The sequence below is a fragment of the Henckelia pumila genome, chromosome 3 (genome assembly GCF_033568475.1).
Source record: "Henckelia pumila isolate YLH828 chromosome 3, ASM3356847v2, whole genome shotgun sequence".
Taxonomy (NCBI): domain Eukaryota; kingdom Viridiplantae; phylum Streptophyta; class Magnoliopsida; order Lamiales; family Gesneriaceae; genus Henckelia; species Henckelia pumila.
Window position 1 is genome coordinate 64,922,078 of NC_133122.1, and position 19,649 is coordinate 64,941,726.

At 34.3% G+C, this 19,649-nt stretch overlaps 2 protein-coding genes across 2 annotated transcripts; one reads left to right on the forward strand and one right to left on the reverse strand.

The window, feature by feature from the left end:
* The first annotated feature begins 3,751 nt into the window (after window positions 1-3,751).
* Window positions 3,752-5,980, forward strand: LOC140890824 (F-box/kelch-repeat protein At5g60570-like). The gene is given in 3 exon segments (XM_073298925.1): window positions 3,752-4,015; window positions 4,141-4,702; window positions 4,704-5,980. Coding segments are annotated over 2 exon segments (1,191 nt in total). The 5' UTR covers window positions 3,752-4,015; window positions 4,141-4,574; the 3' UTR covers window positions 5,767-5,980.
* A 1,697-nt stretch (window positions 5,981-7,677) lies between these two features.
* Window positions 7,678-9,753, reverse strand: LOC140891554 (uncharacterized). The gene is made up of 2 exons (XM_073300106.1): window positions 9,458-9,753; window positions 7,678-9,347 (listed from the first exon to the last, which is right to left on the reverse strand). Exon 2 carries the CDS (start codon window positions 9,275-9,277, stop codon window positions 7,886-7,888), a length of 1,392 nt encoding a protein of 463 aa, XP_073156207.1. The 5' UTR covers window positions 9,278-9,347; window positions 9,458-9,753; the 3' UTR covers window positions 7,678-7,885.
* Window positions 9,754-19,649: the final 9,896 nt, after the last annotated feature.

Below are 19,649 nucleotides of genomic sequence, written 5' to 3' on the forward strand. Positions count from 1 at the left end.
TTATAATTATTGTCATTTTGCCACACACGTACACGCACATATATTTTCCCACTTTAATATTTATTATTCTAAAATGTATTTTAAGAAATTGGACGTGCTATCAATGGACAATGGGATGGAATTAAAAGTCCATGTCTTGTTCTTTTATAATTCACAATTTCGAATTAAATATCTATGAGTGATAACAAAATTATTTATAATGTGTGCTTAGAAAAATGAATAACCAAAATATTGCTATCCCAATCTCCACTCTCCCACCCTCGGCCGGCTTCCAATTCCCGGTCGGACAATTTGAAAAATTACGCTCATTTTTTAGGTTTTATTTGGACATGTATTTTAAAAATATTTTTAGTGTTTTATAAGCGAAAAAAATTTAAAGTACGTGCATATTTGGATAAAAAGTTTTGCAAAATATTTTTGAAAACTATTTTTTACTAAGTGATCTTCAAGTATAGTTTTTAAAAAACACTTGAAAGATTCTTTTAAATGTTTTTAACATGAAATAATGGAAGACAAAATATGAACAACATGATTTTTAAAATGTTAAAACATTTTTATAGAATTGTTGTCCAAACACATATTTATTCTTAAAACAACTTTAAAAACATTTTATAAAAAGTTTTAAAAAAATAATTTTGTAAAAACGTTTATAAGTACGTGTCCAAACAAAACCTTAGATTTTTATTCTTCTCTTTTTTATTTTGTAAACTAACTTTCATCTAAAATTTTAATAATTTCAGCCTATTAATTCTTCCATATCTTTTATTACACTTCTTCTTCTAAAAATTATTCCATATTCGTTTTCCGCTGCAGCCATCATACATACGGTTTTATGCTATTCTTGTTTAATTATCCTTTTCATTTATTAATTAATGAGTGAAGAACCGAATACCAATATTTACACTTATTAATAATACAAAATTAAAATTATTATCGAACAAAGTCATGAAATATTACTACGTACATCTTCTACCATCCAATTTGTTTACACTTTATTAAACTTGAATAAATTAAAATAATATCAAGTAGGACCAACTTCTACTAAGATTAATTTGTATAAGCTAGATTGATATGCCTTTTTTACTTGGTATATTATTAGTATTTTTTTTCTTGAGTTTCAGAATCATCTGAATGAATAACTAAATAGATGTCAAATGAGCATGCATGCATCCGAGAACTTGGATTCAACAGAAAGATAAAAAAAAAATTAGCTAAAATAATGTTTTTTTTTATTTAATAAAATGACAATTTGCCATAAAGTGTCATCCCAACGATAGTAAAGGCATGGATACAAATAAATGTTAGACTGAATTTAAACTAATAGATAAAAATAATGTTGAAGATTTAACAAAAAAGACGATAGTACAAGTAATGTATACTTTTATTTAAATATTTTAAAATACTGATACGTTCAAAGTTTATATTCTCACTTACTACCAATATGAATGATCACATTAATCAATTTAATTGAAATTAAAATGCATAGGATTCAACAACCACTTTTCACGTGATTCACTCATTATACTCAAAAGTATGTAGGGCATATATATATATCAAAGAACTCTCATGTCATAACATGAAATATTTTTATCATATGCTTGCAAATATATCATATCTCTTCTACCAAAGGAATGAAATAAATAACATGCACGATCAAAGGGCTTAACATTAATTGTAACGGGACTAGTGATAAAATAGAACAAATAGCCTAAAAGGGTTTAATGGAATCAAAAATATCATGCAAGACTTTCCACAAAACAAATCATCCAATGCATCAAAATTATCATTCAATTTCAACATAACATCTAAGAATAAAATGTGTATCTCTATTACAATTTTCTCTTTCTCTTCTCTTTAATTCCTTTTAATTTCCTTTCTCCTCTCTTTTTTTTTTTTTTTGTTTTTTTCCTTTTTTTTTTGAATTTCATTGTTTTCCATCATTTTTTTAGACTACAATGAACAAGCATTTTTCATACTTTTTAATTGTACGCACATATGTATTGTTTTGTTTTTTTATTAAAAAATTATAATCCGGGTGGATATGAAATCCTGGCTAGCTCCACCATTGTCGCATGCCTAGACATGTCTCGGTTATCTGACTTCAGAAGCTTCGATCTTTGAGTTCGGAAGGCCCGATTGTCTTCAGACGATTTGATCTCACCACTTGTCAAGTCCAAATCAATCGACACATGAAGAGCACTCATGTCACACAATTCGGCTCCGAACACTGTTATATGGTCCGTTCCGGTTCACTTCTTCCAAACCAGTTTGGTTGGATCCTAACTACTCGGGTCCCTAGTCTTCCTAAACCATTTTCAGACAGTTTGGAGCTGATTTTTCACTTAGTTTTTTTATCAATAATAACTCCTTAATCATATTTTGCAATTTTAATCTTATAAAACGAAACTTGAGTTACTACATTGAACCATGAATTGGTGAATCATGTAAAATTTTTACATAAAACATCGCTAGGATCAAAGCTTGAATAACTTACACTAATTTGCACCATCTTGAATCCACCCGTTCCGATATCGTTTTTGCAAACCATGGTGTTTCTAGCTTCGGTGTACCTATCCAGTGCTATAACTAAAGGCATCGTTTAGTTTGAGTGATAGGATAAGTAATCCATAGATAAGTAATATAATATAAATTAAAAATAAATAAGAAAAAATAGTTAATACATTATTTGATTTGATGGATAGATTATAATTTATTTGATTTAATTGATGTAAAATTATTAATTAATAAATAGATAAATAATATGACGAAAATAAGGCGAAATTAATTGGGATAAGTTATACATAGATTAATAATACATCAAACCAAACAATGCCGATCGTGATCACCTATTTTTATGCCCTTCACCGGCCGGTTTAAAACAAACCGTACAAACCCTCCAAAATACTATTACCGTCGAGTACGTACACTTCTTATCTACTGGGTTTAAAAAATGTTTTTGTTTCTTTCGAGTTCAATTTAAAAATATTTTTTTGATTTTAGCTCGATAATCTTTTGTACGTAAATTTGAATTTTTGCTCGTTGAAAATAACAAAAAGGAATCTACGTCAAAAATAATATAATAAAAATCTTTACAATAATTGATTTCTCCCCTTCGTATTATGGCCGTACCACTCCCCATGATTTGTGTAAAGTATAATAGACAAAAATTTTAATGCATATAGAAAGTACACACATGCATTAATATTCTTCGTAAATAATAATATCCTCATTAATTTCATGTAAATTTCTCATCATATTATGGCTACATAATTATATGCTAAAAAAGTAGATAATTATTATTAAAATAAATGCATATAAAATAAATCAGATTCCTATTATTATACCGAAGTAGGAGCATCACTTCAATCAAAAAATAACCAATATGCACAAACGACAACAATTATTCATTACAAAACAATCACACGTTAAATAACATATAAAAAATTCTAAATTTAATATGAATTTGAATAGTATATATACAACCGATTTATCATAAAAGTGTTACAAAAACACGACCGTGCAAAAATATCATGTAACAAAATTTTCATGTGCAATTGTGGTTTGAAATTGAGCCAAAAATGGTTTTATTAATAAATGGTTCGTTTTCAGTTATAGGAAGTTTTTTTTGACATTAATTATAGTAAATTAAAAGGGAACTGAAAATAAGCAAAAATGGAAAAGAGCTTTAAAAAGATAGGGCACGCGTTATTAAAAAGTAAAAACACAAAGTTGACCCGTAATACATCAGAAATAGTAATAATTAAGGTCCCAAATTCTGCAGAATAAATTCCTTCACACAACAAAATTCATACCAATTTTCTCTCACTATACTCGCTTTGGACACCGCTTCTGGCGGCGACGCTTGCCGGAGCTCCGTTTCTATGAGCTTGGTGGTGTGCGATTGAGCCCTATTTGTTTCGGGGGCGGAAGAATGTGCCGGTGACTCGGACTGCTGGAAGACCCGACCGATGCTTGCTTCCGCATGATAGAAGATCTAATTAACTCGTGATGACCGGTTAGAATCCGAATCGATTGATCCTTTTTTGGGTGTGTGTGTGTTAAAAAAAATAATTTTTTACGTGCTTTGTAGATGAGTGATTAATTAATTGTTTGTGTTGTAAATTTGTCTGTTTTCTCCAGAATACCTGGAGAAGGAGCTGCGGATTTTGATGGGGTTACGCTTGTTTTTCTGAAAGTTAGAGTCTTTATCGGAGAGACCATTTTTGTATTGTTCGGGTGGGTTTGGAGAGGTTTGAGAATAAATTGAGGATTTTTAAGTCTCAATAAAGGTTGGTTCGCTGATACAGATTGAATGCTTTTTTTTCAACGGAAAAGGATTTCACAAGTTTATGAATAGTTGGGTCGGATTGACAGATTGCGTATACTGTTGCTAGGATGGGATATTTGTATTTGATATTGGCAAAATGATTGGTAAAATTGGAGCTTAATTTCAATAGAAAGGAAAAAAAAAAACATAAAGTTACATCTGGTTTTTTTTTATTAAGTGGGTTTCATAGGTATGGGATGCTATTGATTTGCTAATTTGTTTCTCATTGGATAAGGAGAGTGCTACAATGGATTCAAAAGCCAACAAGCTAACAAAGTTTGTGTTTTCATCTTTTGATCGAAATAAGTCAAGTTTTACTTTTGTGGTTGGAGAAGGTATAAGAAAGATATTGAGAGGAGAAGATGATGATGGCCATTTTCATTATTGAATCAAGTGATTCTTTTCTCCCTGGTTTGCTTGATGACGTTGCATTGACGTGTCTTGCTCGAGCTTATAGATCAGATTATGCTTCTTTGTCATTCTTAAATGCAAGATTCAATAGGCTGATTAAAAGTGGGTATTTGTACGAGCTGAGAAGGCAGTTGGGGATTGTGGAGCATTGGGTGTATATGGTTTGTGATCCAAGAGGGTGGGAGGCATTTGATCCCTTCAGGAAGAAATGGATGAGATTGCCTAAAATTCCTTGCGATGACTGTTTTAATTGTGCTGATAAGGAGTCATTGGCTGTGGGGAATGAGTTGTTGGTTTTCGGACGTGAGCTGTTCGAGTTTGCCATTTGGAAGTACAGCCTGACTCGCCGTGTTTGGGTCAAGTGTGAAGGAATGAATCGTCCTCGTTGTCTTTTTGCATCAGGTAGTCTTGGATCAATAGCCATTGTAGCTGGAGGAAGCGACAAGGATGGGAACGTGTTAAAATCTGCCGAGCTTTACAATTCCTTAACTGGTAAGTGGGAAATGTTGCCGAGCATGCACTCTCCTCGTAGATTATGCTCTGGATTTTTCATGGATAAAAAATTTTATGTTATTGGTGGAATGACTAGTCCCACCGACTCGTTAACTTGTGGGGAGGAGTTTGACCTTAATGCAAGAAAGTGGAGAAAAATCGAGGGCATGTATCCCAATGTCAACCGAGCAGCACAAGCACCTCCTCTTGTTGCAGTAGTTGACAACCAACTCTATGCTGTCGAATATGCGACTAACATGGTGAAGAAGTATAACAAAGAAAAGAACTCGTGGGACGAAGTAGGGAGACTTCCAGTGAGGGCCGATTCATCAAATGGTTGGGGTCTTGCTTTCAAGTCCTGTGGAGATGCACTGCTTGTTGTAGGTGGTCAAAGGGGTCCTGAAGGTGAAGCTATTGTCTTGAATTCCTGGCATCCAAAGTCGGGAGTAAAAAATGACACTTTGGATTGGAAAATTATTGGAGTGAAGGAGCATTCAGGTGTCTTTGTCTACAATTGCGCTATCATGGGTTGCTGAGCCATGATTCTACCTTTAGGTCTTTTCTCTTATTTTCCGACATTTGTTATTGTTTGAATCATCATCTTTCAATTGTTCGACATAATAGTCGACTTATATGTTGGTTGTTTGATTCTGCGTCTTATTTACTCTTGGAACTATTGGATTTGTATTTTGTCTCATTCTGGAGACTGTTTGGGATCACAATTAACTGCATGACACAAAAATATATCAAGTGATGTATGTATCTCTTTTTTATTCTAGTGTTCATTTTTTGTTGGTAAGCATGGTAGTTCATGTTAGTAGCCATTCCAAACCACAGTCATATCTCATGGAATATCATTGACATTTGTTATCCCGAGCATTAACTGAAACCTGGGGGATTTCTATATGGAAAATATTGTGCATGCAATGTATACAATTCAATTATGCTTGTTTTGTTGGTAGCAACCCACTGAATGTTACTTTTTAGGCCTAAAATGTAATGGATGCTGGCAGTAGCACCTTCAACTCCTTGTCCGCAATCGAGTGGTGGAAAATCTGTTTTACCTGCAACTTCATCGTACCATGCATTGTTAGTATTTCATATTCAGTTCTCAGTGCCAACTAAGTCACTGTAAAATCACATCATAACAGAGAACTTACCGGACAGTTGCATTAGCTTTGATTTATGATGAAGACAGTCATGGTTCTTCTTGGGTTGGTTTATGCTACAATCTACATGTGCAAAAACACTCCTCGTGTAGCATGTGTATTAGAACAGTGGGAGTCCTACACATTTTATATAAGATCTATATACATCCAATCCTAAATGCTATGCCGAGTCGTTCTTTCGAGATAGTTTGGATTAAACCGTTCTTTGCTGCTTCCTGTAACACATGTTGAACTTCAACAGGGGGAAGTTGGAATTTTGAATTTGTGATGCTTTAATGTACGAGGAAAATCTTGTATATTTATAAAAATTTTAACATCAATATTTTTTTATCATGTGGAGCTTGGATTGGCTTCGCAATGTTAACAAGATTGCGTATATGAGAACCTAAGACAATCGAATGCAAGATATCGATGGTGCACGAATTGTGCCTAATGGCTAATTTAAGATTATACGAGGTTCAAGGCTATCCCCTGAGGCCATCTTACAAGCAGTCGGCGAGTGGCCATTAAAGTAGCAAATTGAGCCGCCTTGTGAGCTTTTTCGGCCCAAGCATTCCATTTGTATCAGAGAAATTAATACATTTTCAAGCTCAATCTGAGCCTATATTATTTTACCCAATAGCAATTAGCACATGTACTTGAACCAAGTAAATTTGTTAATATCCTGTAAAGATATTATTTTTTTCAATTTTAAGATCCAACTAACGCCAGGCATAGTTCGAGTATTTTCTTAATAGAATTCGATTATTAAATTTGAAATGAAAGAATGGAAATAGAAGACAAATTCTAGATGGAGCCACAATGAAGCCCAAAGCCATTCATTTCTTGAGCTACCAGTCAAGTTTCGAACCAACTTACCAAATTCGAGTTTGAGTTCAAATAAGAAAAGAGTAATATCATTCGGTGGCCATTTGATTTATTTCCAACTCCAGCAATCAAATGAGCCCGACATGAAACAAGTTCCAGTTGATGTAAAAGAACCAAGGATACACGTACATGCTCCTGGCAGGAACAACCACGTCCAAGTTCACCAACCCATTAACTTGTCATTCTATTTCGGTTAACTATCAATTCGTTATGCAAATCGAGTTGGACAAACAATACTAAAGCCATAGCCTATAGCTGCTTAAATCTTAGGCGAACAACAAATCCAACACAAACGGGCTACTAGTTGGCTCGACTGACCTAGTCAGTTTTAACAGCTCTACTAGTCCCACTGGCGATATTTTGTAGTTGCCGAATGTGAGTAACATGTAAATGAGTAAACCAAAGAGCAACCCTTTAAACAAAGCATAGTTAACATAGGAGAAACCTTCCTCCACAACCCAGCGAAGGAAATTACAGGCATCAAATTCAACACAGAATACAGATTCAAATACAATACACGAGAAAGAAGTGTGGATTATGTCCTCAATCCGCCACTTCAATTTATTTTTAACAGAAACAAAGCACACATAAGCGCAAGTTCACAAAAGACATACAGAGCTCAATCTCCCAACCAATCATGGGCATATACCCCACTCTTCCTCAGACTTTTCAAAAGGTTCTTGCAGTCTCCGCATGTGGTTGTTTTGCAGTCTGCAGGATCTGCACAGTGGAGGAAGAGTTCGTCGACACGGCATATTGCTCCGGTTTTGAATAGTTCGACAAGAATGTTTAACTCCATAAACTTCGTGTTCATCATAAGGACCACGAAATCTTCATCTGATACTGTTTCATTAAACCAGAAAATAAAGTCAAACCCTTTTTCATCAATGGGAGCACTCAAATATTCATCAGGGGTGATTTCTGGTGCAATTGAATCTCCATCTAGAGCCGGATGATAGACAAAGGTGATGCCAGGATCTGTAACAAAAGACGAGAGAACAGACATTTTGTGATCAATAACAAACACCTCAAAAGCAGTGTGATGGTTGGAACAATACGGCTTCGACATTTTGGCAATACTCGACTTAGCGAATTCCCCCGCACCGACATTGATATAAACCAGTTTGTTTCTAGAGGAGATATTCATGAAATTGGGGAGATATGATTGCTCCAGGTTGAATTGCCTCGAGTCCTTGTGGGCTAGAGGCTCGATATACTTCATAAAAGGCTTGTTTTTTGTGATGGAAGGACAATCATTTGGAAGTTGAAAATGCTCAAAGGAAGCAAAGTTTCCAACTTTCTTCTTAAATATCACAAGTGTAAAAGATCCAACACCACAAACATGAACAACATCAGAGCTCTTCAAGAATGACGCAACAGTGGTGGCAGACCTCACTAAGCCACCTGAATAGAACTTACGAGCTCCAACAAGCATTGCACCTGTTCCTCCGGGATGCAATACACGCTCAATCTCCAGCACAAGGAGAGCAGGAACTGAGACCTTATCGAGATCTCCTGAGAACACAAAGTCGAAATGATCATCCTCAAAGTTGAGCTCATACACAAATCTCCTCTTGAAAAGGGAGAAAAATGGGTGCTTGTCAACCCCAGAAGCATCAGGAAATCCCAGCTCGTGCAACACGGACACGGAGGAGGCTGATCCTTCTCCAACACATAATGCTCTGGCATTTGATTGCAACAAGTTCTTCTGCATTAACTCTTTAAACACAATTTTAGTCAAGTTTTCACTTTCTTTGCACAATGTGGCATGATCCCTTGACGGATGAAATGAGATATTCGAGAAATTTCCAGCATCGAAAGACGGGTTCGAGCGCAAATTCAAAGGGCATTCATTAACATCAGAAACCATGGGCTCGATTACCCGAAACTCACGGGCCATTTGCATCAAAGAGAGAATAATCACAGCCAGCACAAGCATAAAGGCCCTTAACACCAGAAGCCTCGCCAGTGGCCCCCGAAGCACTTGCCATTTCAAGAACTTGTAGTTCATTTCTTGCAACTTAAATTAAGTCCCTTTAGACCCAATTCCCAGATCTTTCAACTAATTGAAACTATCAGATCTATAACAGCGTAGCGATTAACTCAACTTAAAAGCTAAAGATCGGATAAAGTAAAAATTCAAGAGAAATCCAACAGATAAGCAGAACGAACAAATTAGCGAGTGCAAAACCTGGACGAGGTGTGATTTCCACCCACCAGTAATCCCATTGAAATTTGGCACCCTAACCAGACTCTCGTTGAAATCCTTCTCGCCATTGGTTCAAACCACTCACCCATCCTGATTCAACTCATCAGTTGCTCAAGTTTAGCCAAAATTACATGGTTAAATCGCTAGAGACAGCTACAATAGGTTTGAATTCGTGTTGGGTTTCAGATATTGTATGATCTAGGGTTAGGGAAATGGAACGGCTGAAGTGATTAGCGGTGTGGCTGTGAAGAAGACAGGAGTAAGGGAAGGAGTGTGGGTTGTCGTATTAATTATTGATTTATAATTATTTCGTTAAACTGATGATTGACATCTTGATTATTATTTTAAATTTTAAAATAAGAAAAATAAATGAATAGATTTTCACTTGGACCATTGTATTGTTATTCTTATAATAATAATAATATAAAAATTGAGCTAAAATTTATGTTCATCGCTCATGATGAAAATTAGATAAGTATATAGTTGAATGATCATGAATTTCAATTTTCTCTAAAAACATTTTTTTGATCAAGATTATCGATCAAAGTATAACTAGTACGATTTTCTCCGTCACTCATCCACAATTGTGATTTCTCTCACCAAAAGTACCATATGTTGTGATTATTTGTGGTGTTTAATAAGTTATTAAAGAACACTTGATTTTGTGATTTGATTCGCTTTACAAAGTAGACAACTAGCACTTGATCCAAAGAGAGGATAAAAATGTTCGATGAATAAAATATATATATTTTTTAGAAGCCAATGCTTTAAAAATTACTTTCATAAAGATTAGTTGTGTGTCAAAATCATCGATGGTCTCAAGGTGGGAAAGGATCCTAATACTGTCGGTTCACACAGACGTTGAAGTAGACCATTCGACGGTGATGGGAAACTTAGGTGTCAATTGTCATCAAATGGTCAAGATTTAATGCCTATAAAATATATAAGCTTTTTATTTTATTTTATTTTATTTGTCATTGATTAATTATATATTATATAATAGTGGAAAAGAAGAGGGAGTGACTTATAAATCGCCACTCACTTTTATAAATGCCGGTCCAATTTATGTTAAGGATACGCCTGTGAGACTCGGTTTATATCTGTTGAGAAAAGAACTAGTTTTGATATAAAAATAATTATACGTTTTTATTATTATCGGATATTGATTTTACAAATTAATCCATGAGACAGTCTTGTAAGATTTTTTTTTATTTTTTTAGTAAGTCTTCTGTGTGACGATCTCACAACCTATGCATATTTAAGTAATATGTCTACTCAAATTAACATATATCATACAAAAATTTTCATGACATAACTAAGAAAAATTGATATTTTTCAGGGATACTATAGGCATGAAATAATATTTTTGATGGGTCGAATATTTTCTACTAATATCAACATTATTTCATAATATTTCTTCATAATATAACTATCAATAATAATAATAATAATTTTACAATGAAAATAATACTTTAGACATAAATATTAATACTCTACATAGGCCGGGTAGGAATCTTTTAGCATAATTAATGAATTTTTTAAGAAGAAAAATAATGCATCTTATCTAGCAAAAAATGCGTGAAAATAATTATAACTAGTCACCGCAGCACACGCGTTGCGTGTGTAACATAATATATATATATACACATAAAACTTGTGGATCAAAAATATAATTTTATAAAATAATTATGTATTTTTTTACGGTCGTTGAGTTTTTTTAGTGGAGAAGTTTTGTATAAATTTATTTAAGAGACTTTTGTAAAAAAAAAAAATTTACTTAATAGAAGGGCAAAGTGAAAAAGAATTTTTGGTGTGTTAATGCCACACCAAAAATAGTTTTTCTAATATCATCAACTATTAGGGAAAATTGATAAATTGGTCCGGTAAGTTTACCATTTTTTGATTTTGGTCCGATATCTTTGACATCTTTGATTTAAGTTCAGTATCTTTAAATTGTTTAGGAATTTGGTCCTTTTTTCTACCAATTTGCTGAAGTGGCATTTCTTTCTGGTGACATGAAAATTTAAATTGATGTTTTGGCCACATCACATATACATGTGGATTTTAATATACACGTCATATTAATTATTGCACAAACATCTAAAACCCTCCCTCCCCTCTCTCTGATATGCATTGAACGTACTGAATCCCTTTTATTTTTGTCTCTCGATAAATCGCTTAAGTCCTAAGCAGAAGAGAAGTAATTTTACATCAGAAGATAATTTGTTTTACGAGAAATGCGGATTCGGGCTGCAGCTGATCTTCATCTACCACCACCGAAATATGGTATAAATGTTTAATCTTTATGAGTTTTAAAATTTTGTGTTTTTTTCACTTCCATTTGCATCATCCCTTATTCTGAGTTTAATCATTCTCACATTCATCTACAAGATTCTTGTTTTATGTGGAAATTATTTTTTCTAGGTTATTCATATAATATTCATTTTTTATGTATATGCAGATAAAAAAAAAGCTCTTTACTTTGGTTATTCACTATGGAGGCAAGTTCCACGCAGAAGATCTTCAAGCTTATGTAGGTGGTCATATAAATAAGTTCGATTATTATGATTTGAACATGTTAATGTTGCAGTACTTTAAAATGGTTGCTGAACATGGGAATGTAAAGCATCCAATGAGATGTTATACAAATGATGATATTGGTTTTTATAGTGATCGAAAATGACAAGAATTTGAAGGTAATGTGTGAAAAGAGATTGAAAACTTCTAGAGAAGTGAACATATACATTGTGGAAGAGGAACATGCTATTATTTTCAATAGATCTGTTGTTGTTAAGGATTCATATGTCATTGAGCAAGGGAAAACAAATGAAAGTGATGAAAATGGAAGTGATTGGGCAGAGTTTGAAGATGAAAATGATGGAGAAGGTGAAAGTGATGAATTTAGTGAGAGCTGTTATGATGATGAAGATGATGATACATTATTCAATACGAATATTGATATTGGAGTAGAGTCGATTGGAGATCAGCAATTAAGCATAGGGATATTAGAAAATTCCATGATTGGTGAGTCTGGTGACGAGAATCTGAATAGCAGTGAGGATGATTTGAGAAGTAACAATGGCTCAGATACTAAAACGGAGTCACAGAGGTTTCCAATCTTCAACCATTTGGAGAAATATGATCCTACTTTTGAACTTGGAATGGTGTTTTGCACAAAAAAAGAATTGAGGAGTGCCATACACTCACAAGCTATTAAAGAAAAACGGAACATAAATATTACAAAAATGACAAAACTAGAGTTCATGCAAAGTGTGCAGACAAAGAATGTGGTTGGAAGCTCCATGCATTGAAAATTCAAGGTGAATCTACTTTTCAGATTAAAAAGTATGTATCTACGCATACTTGTGGGTCGAGTTTCTTTAAGAAAAATTTGAAATCTAGTTGGTTGTCTAAAAAATATGCAAACAAATTCAGTTCTGATCCGAAAAGAAATGTCAAAGGATTCAGATTTGATGCAAGCAGATTTACGATGTAATGTTTCTCACTATCAAGCTTATATTGCCAAAAGAAAAAGCTATCAACCAAGTACAAGGCCCGACTGATGAACAATATTCTCTTGTATGGGATTTTGCAAACGAGGTAAAAAGATCGAACCCTGGTAGTACTGTTGTTGTAGGCACAGATGACTCCACCGGGCAAATTAGATTTGATAGATTATATTTGTGCTTAAATGCTTTGAGAGAAGGATTTTTGGCAGGTTGTAGACCTTTCATAGGGATAGATGGATGTCATTTGAGAGGGCCAAGTGCTGGAGTTCTTTTGACTAGCTGTAGGTGTTGACCCAAACAATAACATTTTTCCTATTGCATATGCTGTTGGTTATGAAAGAAACTGTGAGAAACTTGGGGTTGGTTTTTGGCTTTGCTAAAGTTGGAATTCAAAATTGTTAGGGATTATGAGTGGACCTTCATGTCAGATAACAAAAAGGCCTCATCCAAGCAATGCGAGAAGTATTTCCTAATGCTGAACACAGGTTTTGTGTTAGGCATATGCATGCCAACTTTTCGAAATGCTGGGTTTTAGGGGCACAAGCATTCAAACATGCTGTGTGGGAGTGTGCTAGGGCATCAACTGTTAATGAATTTGATAGGAAAATGAAAGAACTAAGAGAACTCGATGAAAATGCCTACCAATGGTTCAATGATAAGGCACCTACTCAGTGGAGTAGATCATACTTTCAAGAATTTCCTAAGTGTGAACATGCTACTTAATAATGGATGTGAGGTCTTTCAACAGTGTCATCTTGGAAGCAAGGGGAGAAAACTATAATTTCTATGTTGTGAATGGATACTGGAGTATTTAATGCAGAGAATGCAAAACTAGTAGAGATAGAGCTGAAGAGAAGTGGAAAGGGATACTTTTTCCCAAGATTGAAAAAATCATAGAAAAGGCAAGTAAAAAGTTGGAGATTGTCTTCCTATTAAAGCTGATGCATTTCATTAATCAAATTTCATGCTTTGATTGCACTTGGAACCAAATACAGTGTAAATTTGAAAAATCATACATGTGGACTGTAGGAAATAGGATTTGTGTGGAATTCCATGCAATCATGCTTTTACGTGCCATCTATACACAAAGGCTGGATTACCATGACTTCACACATGCATATTACAGTGTTGAGACCTATAAGAAAGTGTATGCTCCTGTTATTATACCTATAAAATGGTAGGCATGAGTGGCAAGCTTCGACCTATATTTCTCCAACTGCCACCAATATTGGAAAGGAATGTTGGTAGGCCTAAGAAAGTAAGAAGAAGGGAAATGTGATGAACAACCACAAAAGAGAAGAAAGAGAACTAGGGGTAAACCACAATTGAGTGCAAATGCCAATAAGATGAAACGGCAGCAGCATACACTCAAGTGTAGTCCGGTGTGGAACTGAAGGTCATAACAAGAGAACTTGTCCTCCCACTAGTGTAGTCGAAAATCTGACATATGTCGAAACTGGACTTGATGAAGAGGAACAAATTCAAAGTCAATTAACACAAGATATATCACCAATTTGTGCCAAAAAAATTGCAGGTACGGATATGATTAAATTATTCATTGATATATTATCATGATTAATAGTCCATCGTGTTTCCTAAATTTTATCAATTAACTTGATGATCTAGGTGAGGAGGAAAGCGTCTCTCCATAAACACATACTTATTGGACAATCATCAAGTTCTTTTGATATGTTAAATGTAAGTTAAATTATGGTATAATTGTGTTTATAATATTCAGTTTAATAGTAATTAAAATTTTCAACATACTATCATGATGTTTTTAATTAGAATTTTATCCTATTGACCGTTGCAGGTGTTTGGTGATGCATCTACGGTTGTAACTATGGACAAAAAACAAATATATCCGCTCAAGTTGAAACTGAAATCATAAATACTGTAATTAATTAGTAATATGGTATTCATCTATATATTTTTAAATTAATTGTGTTAATATTCTCTTTTTATTTGTTATTGATAGGTTGAAAAACAATGTCAATACACTCCAACCAACTTTAGCTTCAGGGCGACACTCAAATTCCGCTGATGATGCTGTCCCACCACCTTCAATGTATGCTCAGTTCCAATCAATGCCAGAATCCAGCAAATAAAAATTAATATAAGAGCACCTGCACACATTTTATTGGAGGTCCAATGCCAAGATACAAAAATGCATCTGGAGTTGGAAAAGATGAAGGGAAGAGGAAGATGCATTGATTATGTTGTTTATGGCCCACCTAGTATTCTGTTTTACTTTTGGTATTTTGAGAATTGGATCAAAATTATGTTTGAACAATCTTTTGTGATGGGTGAACAATATCTTGTAATGACTTTGATCCTTTTTGCTTATGAATCTAATTTTTGAATCCATTCTATTTGGATGAATTCGAGCAGTTTGGATTTACATTAAAAAAACGCTTGATGTAATTTGTGTTGATGGTTTGGGCTGTCATTTTACATCATTTATTTAGTTTTAGTTTATTTTATAACTCCGAATTGATTTTTTCCTTGTCAATGATTTTCTTGTGTTGATATAAAAATGCTTATAAAATGATTCAAACTTTATGCATATAAAATGAATACATGGCAGCAATTAATGCATAAATGATTCAGACTATTCTGAATCTTCATGTGTAGTGTAAAATTGACATAAAGCCACATTGGGACTGTGGATTCTGTTCTTGGGATAATCTACCTAGGTTGTAGGATATCAGGTGTTTTTTGTTTTTATTTTTAAAAGATGCAAGCTGTTGGGAAGCCATGTAGCTACATAAGTAAAAGTGTTTATACTGTCTCTGGGCCATTTCATCCATTTTGTGGTGCTGTAGAAATAATCAGGTGTTATTAGAACATAATCTTTAGACAGAATCTTTAGTGTTATTAGGACAGAATCTTTGGAGCGTGTAGAGTCCGCTCTCGCAAAATCAGAAATGGGCTCCAAGAGAGTTTAGGAACTAGTTCAAAGTAATGAAGAGCTTCGGTCTGCTCTTATTACATGGGGCTGCTTCAAGGTTTCAGCTTTTGTTTCTATATAACATACAGTTAGCTAGTGTGCTTTAGATTCTTTATTTGATTTGTTGGTTTTAATCGATTTTTATGAACTAAGAATTGTGATCTTTTTGCGAAAACAGTAGGATGTTGTGAATAGAATATGTAGAAAGAAGACAAATAGGGCGAAAGAAGAAAACTGATATAAAATGAAAAACAAATATAAGATATCATTACTCATTTGATGGACCACCACCAATAATTGATTTATAATGATTACAAGTTTATACACTCATACTCAAATTTTTGACCAATACAATGCTACAAATATTTGTAATATATTCTTGGAGCCAGGATCACAGTTCAGTTCCTTCACACTCATGGAAGTGCTTGAACTGAGTTCTTGATCATTCTTATGGAATTTGTCAGAGTGAGTAAATCCATCAAACTTGGTAGATTAAATTGGACATGCATCTTCCTTTCCCCTGTGCTAATGACAACATAATGAAATTCAAATTCTTAGATTGCATTCCAACATCCCAAATCTCATGGACCATTTGCAGACCAACAATTATTTGACGATGGCACACACCAATACAGATAAGAAAGACTTGTGAAATACATAATAGTTAATAACGTATACTTCCCATTATTTTCAACAAAAAACACCAATTACAAATAAATCTAATATAACTCAAACCCAGTTTTATATTGTGAAGTTTAATAACCCAATACATTCATTACAGATAAATTTAGTCTCATACAAAACACCATTGTTAGATGATACAACTCAATCATTATAAGGAAGTATACCATTTAACACCAAAAAAAAAAAACCAAATCTCACAAAAAATGAAAATCAACATTTATCGTTATTTTGGGGCCACACTCATGCTCAATGCAAGCTCTGCCACCCCCATTAAGATGTGGGAATTGAAGAAAAGTGCTCGGCCACCCAAATAACCACAACAGTAACATTATCGTGAATGCAAACATGTCCATATTCACAAAGACCTGAGGAAAAAGTTGCTCCCAAAAACATTTCCTCCCGTCTACCAGTCTTTACGTGCTGGGCATCTCAATGTAAATGCTATAATCGAAGAAATCGGAATAATCTGACAAGAAAATCAGTAAATCGCCAAAAACCATGGTAGTAAAAAAATGGGTAAAAGTACTTCCTACGAACAAATGGTAGGCGATTAAAATTCATTAAGTGCCCAGAACGGCCGCCAATGAGATGGAAGAAAGCAACCAGCGCGGTCCAAGAGGGGATGAGAACTGAGCTTTCGTATATGGTGCAATATGGCGAGTATCCTGTAGTCGGAGATGGAACAACGAAAGAGGAAAGCAAACTAGGAGAAATGAGGACGTGAACCAGGGCAAGCTATATAAACGACAGTGATCGCGAGAAATCGAGTGTAAGGAATTTCCTTATCTTCTGTCTTTAGAAAAATTAGGGCTTTGGTGACGAGAGAAAGGGGATTTTCATTCGGATCTGGTAGATGCGTGTGAGGAGCGATGGAGGGGTTTTAAACGTTCTGTATGTATAAATTAATAATTGACATGTATATTAATATATCACACGTGAATATGTGGATGTGGCCCAAAAACGCCAATTCAAAATTTTTCATTGTCTACGAAAAAGAAATGTCACTTAAGCAATAATTGGTAGAAAACAAGGACCAAATTCCTATAACAATTTAAAGATACTGGCCTTAAATCAAAGATGTTAAAAATATCCGGACCAAAATCCAAAAAATGTTAAACTTAACGGGACCAATTTATCAATTTTCCCTCAACTATTAAAAAATGAGTTGTGTTAGTTAGTAGATAGATAGCCGAAGGCACCACTTGCTGGCTTCACACTGCCACTATGATCTCTAGCGCTGTTTTTTGTTATGCATAAATTGTCTCCACGCCTAATGTTCTTCCACGATTATTTATCTTAGATTTATTTAGTGACTGACTCTAGACAGATTATTTTCATTTGTCACTCAGTGTAATATATAGTCATTAGTCTAGGCATAGTATTGCGATAGTATTCTATATGTCTATAGTGTTAATGCTCTTTTAGTTATTGTTATGACAATTTACTATTATTAAAACTGTTTAATATCATTAACTTATTACATATTTATTTTTATTAAAATCTTCATTTAAACAAGATAAAAATACGAAATTGATTTTGTAAAAATTTATATTCTCAAATTTTTTGTAATCTGGCCATGAAAACATATATAATAGATATATGGGACGGAGATATACTTAATTTGAAAATTGTATAATTAATATATATAATAATAATATATAATAACTTTAAATTTCAAGATTTAAACTAACAAAATAACTAGAAAATAGGGCCTTCTCATACAAATTAGTTCCAGCGTCCCTATTGTGTTATAAGAGATATTTAAAGATTATATTAAATAACTTCACCGGAAGCCACTTGAAAGACAAAACCCTAAACCCTCCGATGGAAGTGCTATAGCGATTCTCCGGACCAACAGATACCCGCCGAGAAAAACAGTTCTCTTTCCTCCGAGGTGATTAGCAATGTTCCAGATAAGCGGAAGATGAATCCGAGCCTGGAAATCTGAACAACAGAACTTGTGGTTGGGAAAACAACACCACATCTTATTGTGCTCCTACTTTCTGAGGTTTGATGGCTCGTGCAGCCACGGGGATTCATGCATGGTACTGCCCAAACAGGTTGAGGCGGAGCTGTCGAGCCTAGGACCCGAACAATACTTGGGCCCCCATCTTCCAGAGCGGTGCAAAAAAGATCGCCAGAGGACAGAAACTAACGGAGAAGGAAGAGAGGGAGAGTTGTGGACAATTGTTTAATGATGACGGATGGCGTTGGATGACTTGGAAGGTGAGTGGGAGTTCTTCGGGTATTATCTCCAAATGCTTGGTGAATTTACCGATGAAAATGGTCTTGGATAATTTTGAAGAACTTTCTGAGTGAACAGGTCAGTTGTTTTTTTTTTTCTTTTTTCCAGGTATTTAGTGTTGCATTGGTGAATAATGGGAATGTGTGCGAAAACTTTTTCTTCACATATAATGTTAGAAATGCTGTCTCGAGACTTTTCCATTTTTCTTTTGGAGTGTTCAAGTTACTGTTTTTTTTTTTTTTTTTCAAATGGTTTTTATCGCAAAGCGTTGTGATATTCGTGCGTTATGATGATTATGATTTCTGGTCGCTCAGAACAGGGAATTCTCTTCAACTCCGGCCCAAGAAATAAAGCTCAGGCATCTGTATGTTGGGGATTTTGGTAAACTTTTGAAAAGCTACGGAACAAGTCATAAACTGCCAGTAATTGGTATTCTTTTTTACAGGGTTTAGTTTAGATAGTAATCTTCTGGGATACTTTTAAGCAAGTGTTAGAATTTTATGTAATCTGTGTTATAATTTTGCAATGGCTATTGATATGGGACAATCTTTTGCAGAAATATACTAGGTATTCTGAAGGTTTCTGACGTCTGTTCCAAGGTCTTTTTGATGTAATAAAAAAGAGGTAAAGTCGCTAAGGTCCTCCTAACACCACACAGCAAGTAGAGTAATCCTTCACAGGCTCGTTTAGATGGTTCGAATGTGAGACTGCAAACAGTTGTTGATGATGTTGAAGCTCAATGATGATGGCAGTTCAATTCCAAAATGCTTCAGATTTTATAAAGGG

Excerpts from the sequence above, each read along its gene's own strand:
- LOC140891554 (XM_073300106.1), bottom strand. The coding sequence starts at position 9,277 with ATGAACTACAAGTTCTTGAAATGGCAAGTGCTTCGGGGGCCACTGGCG.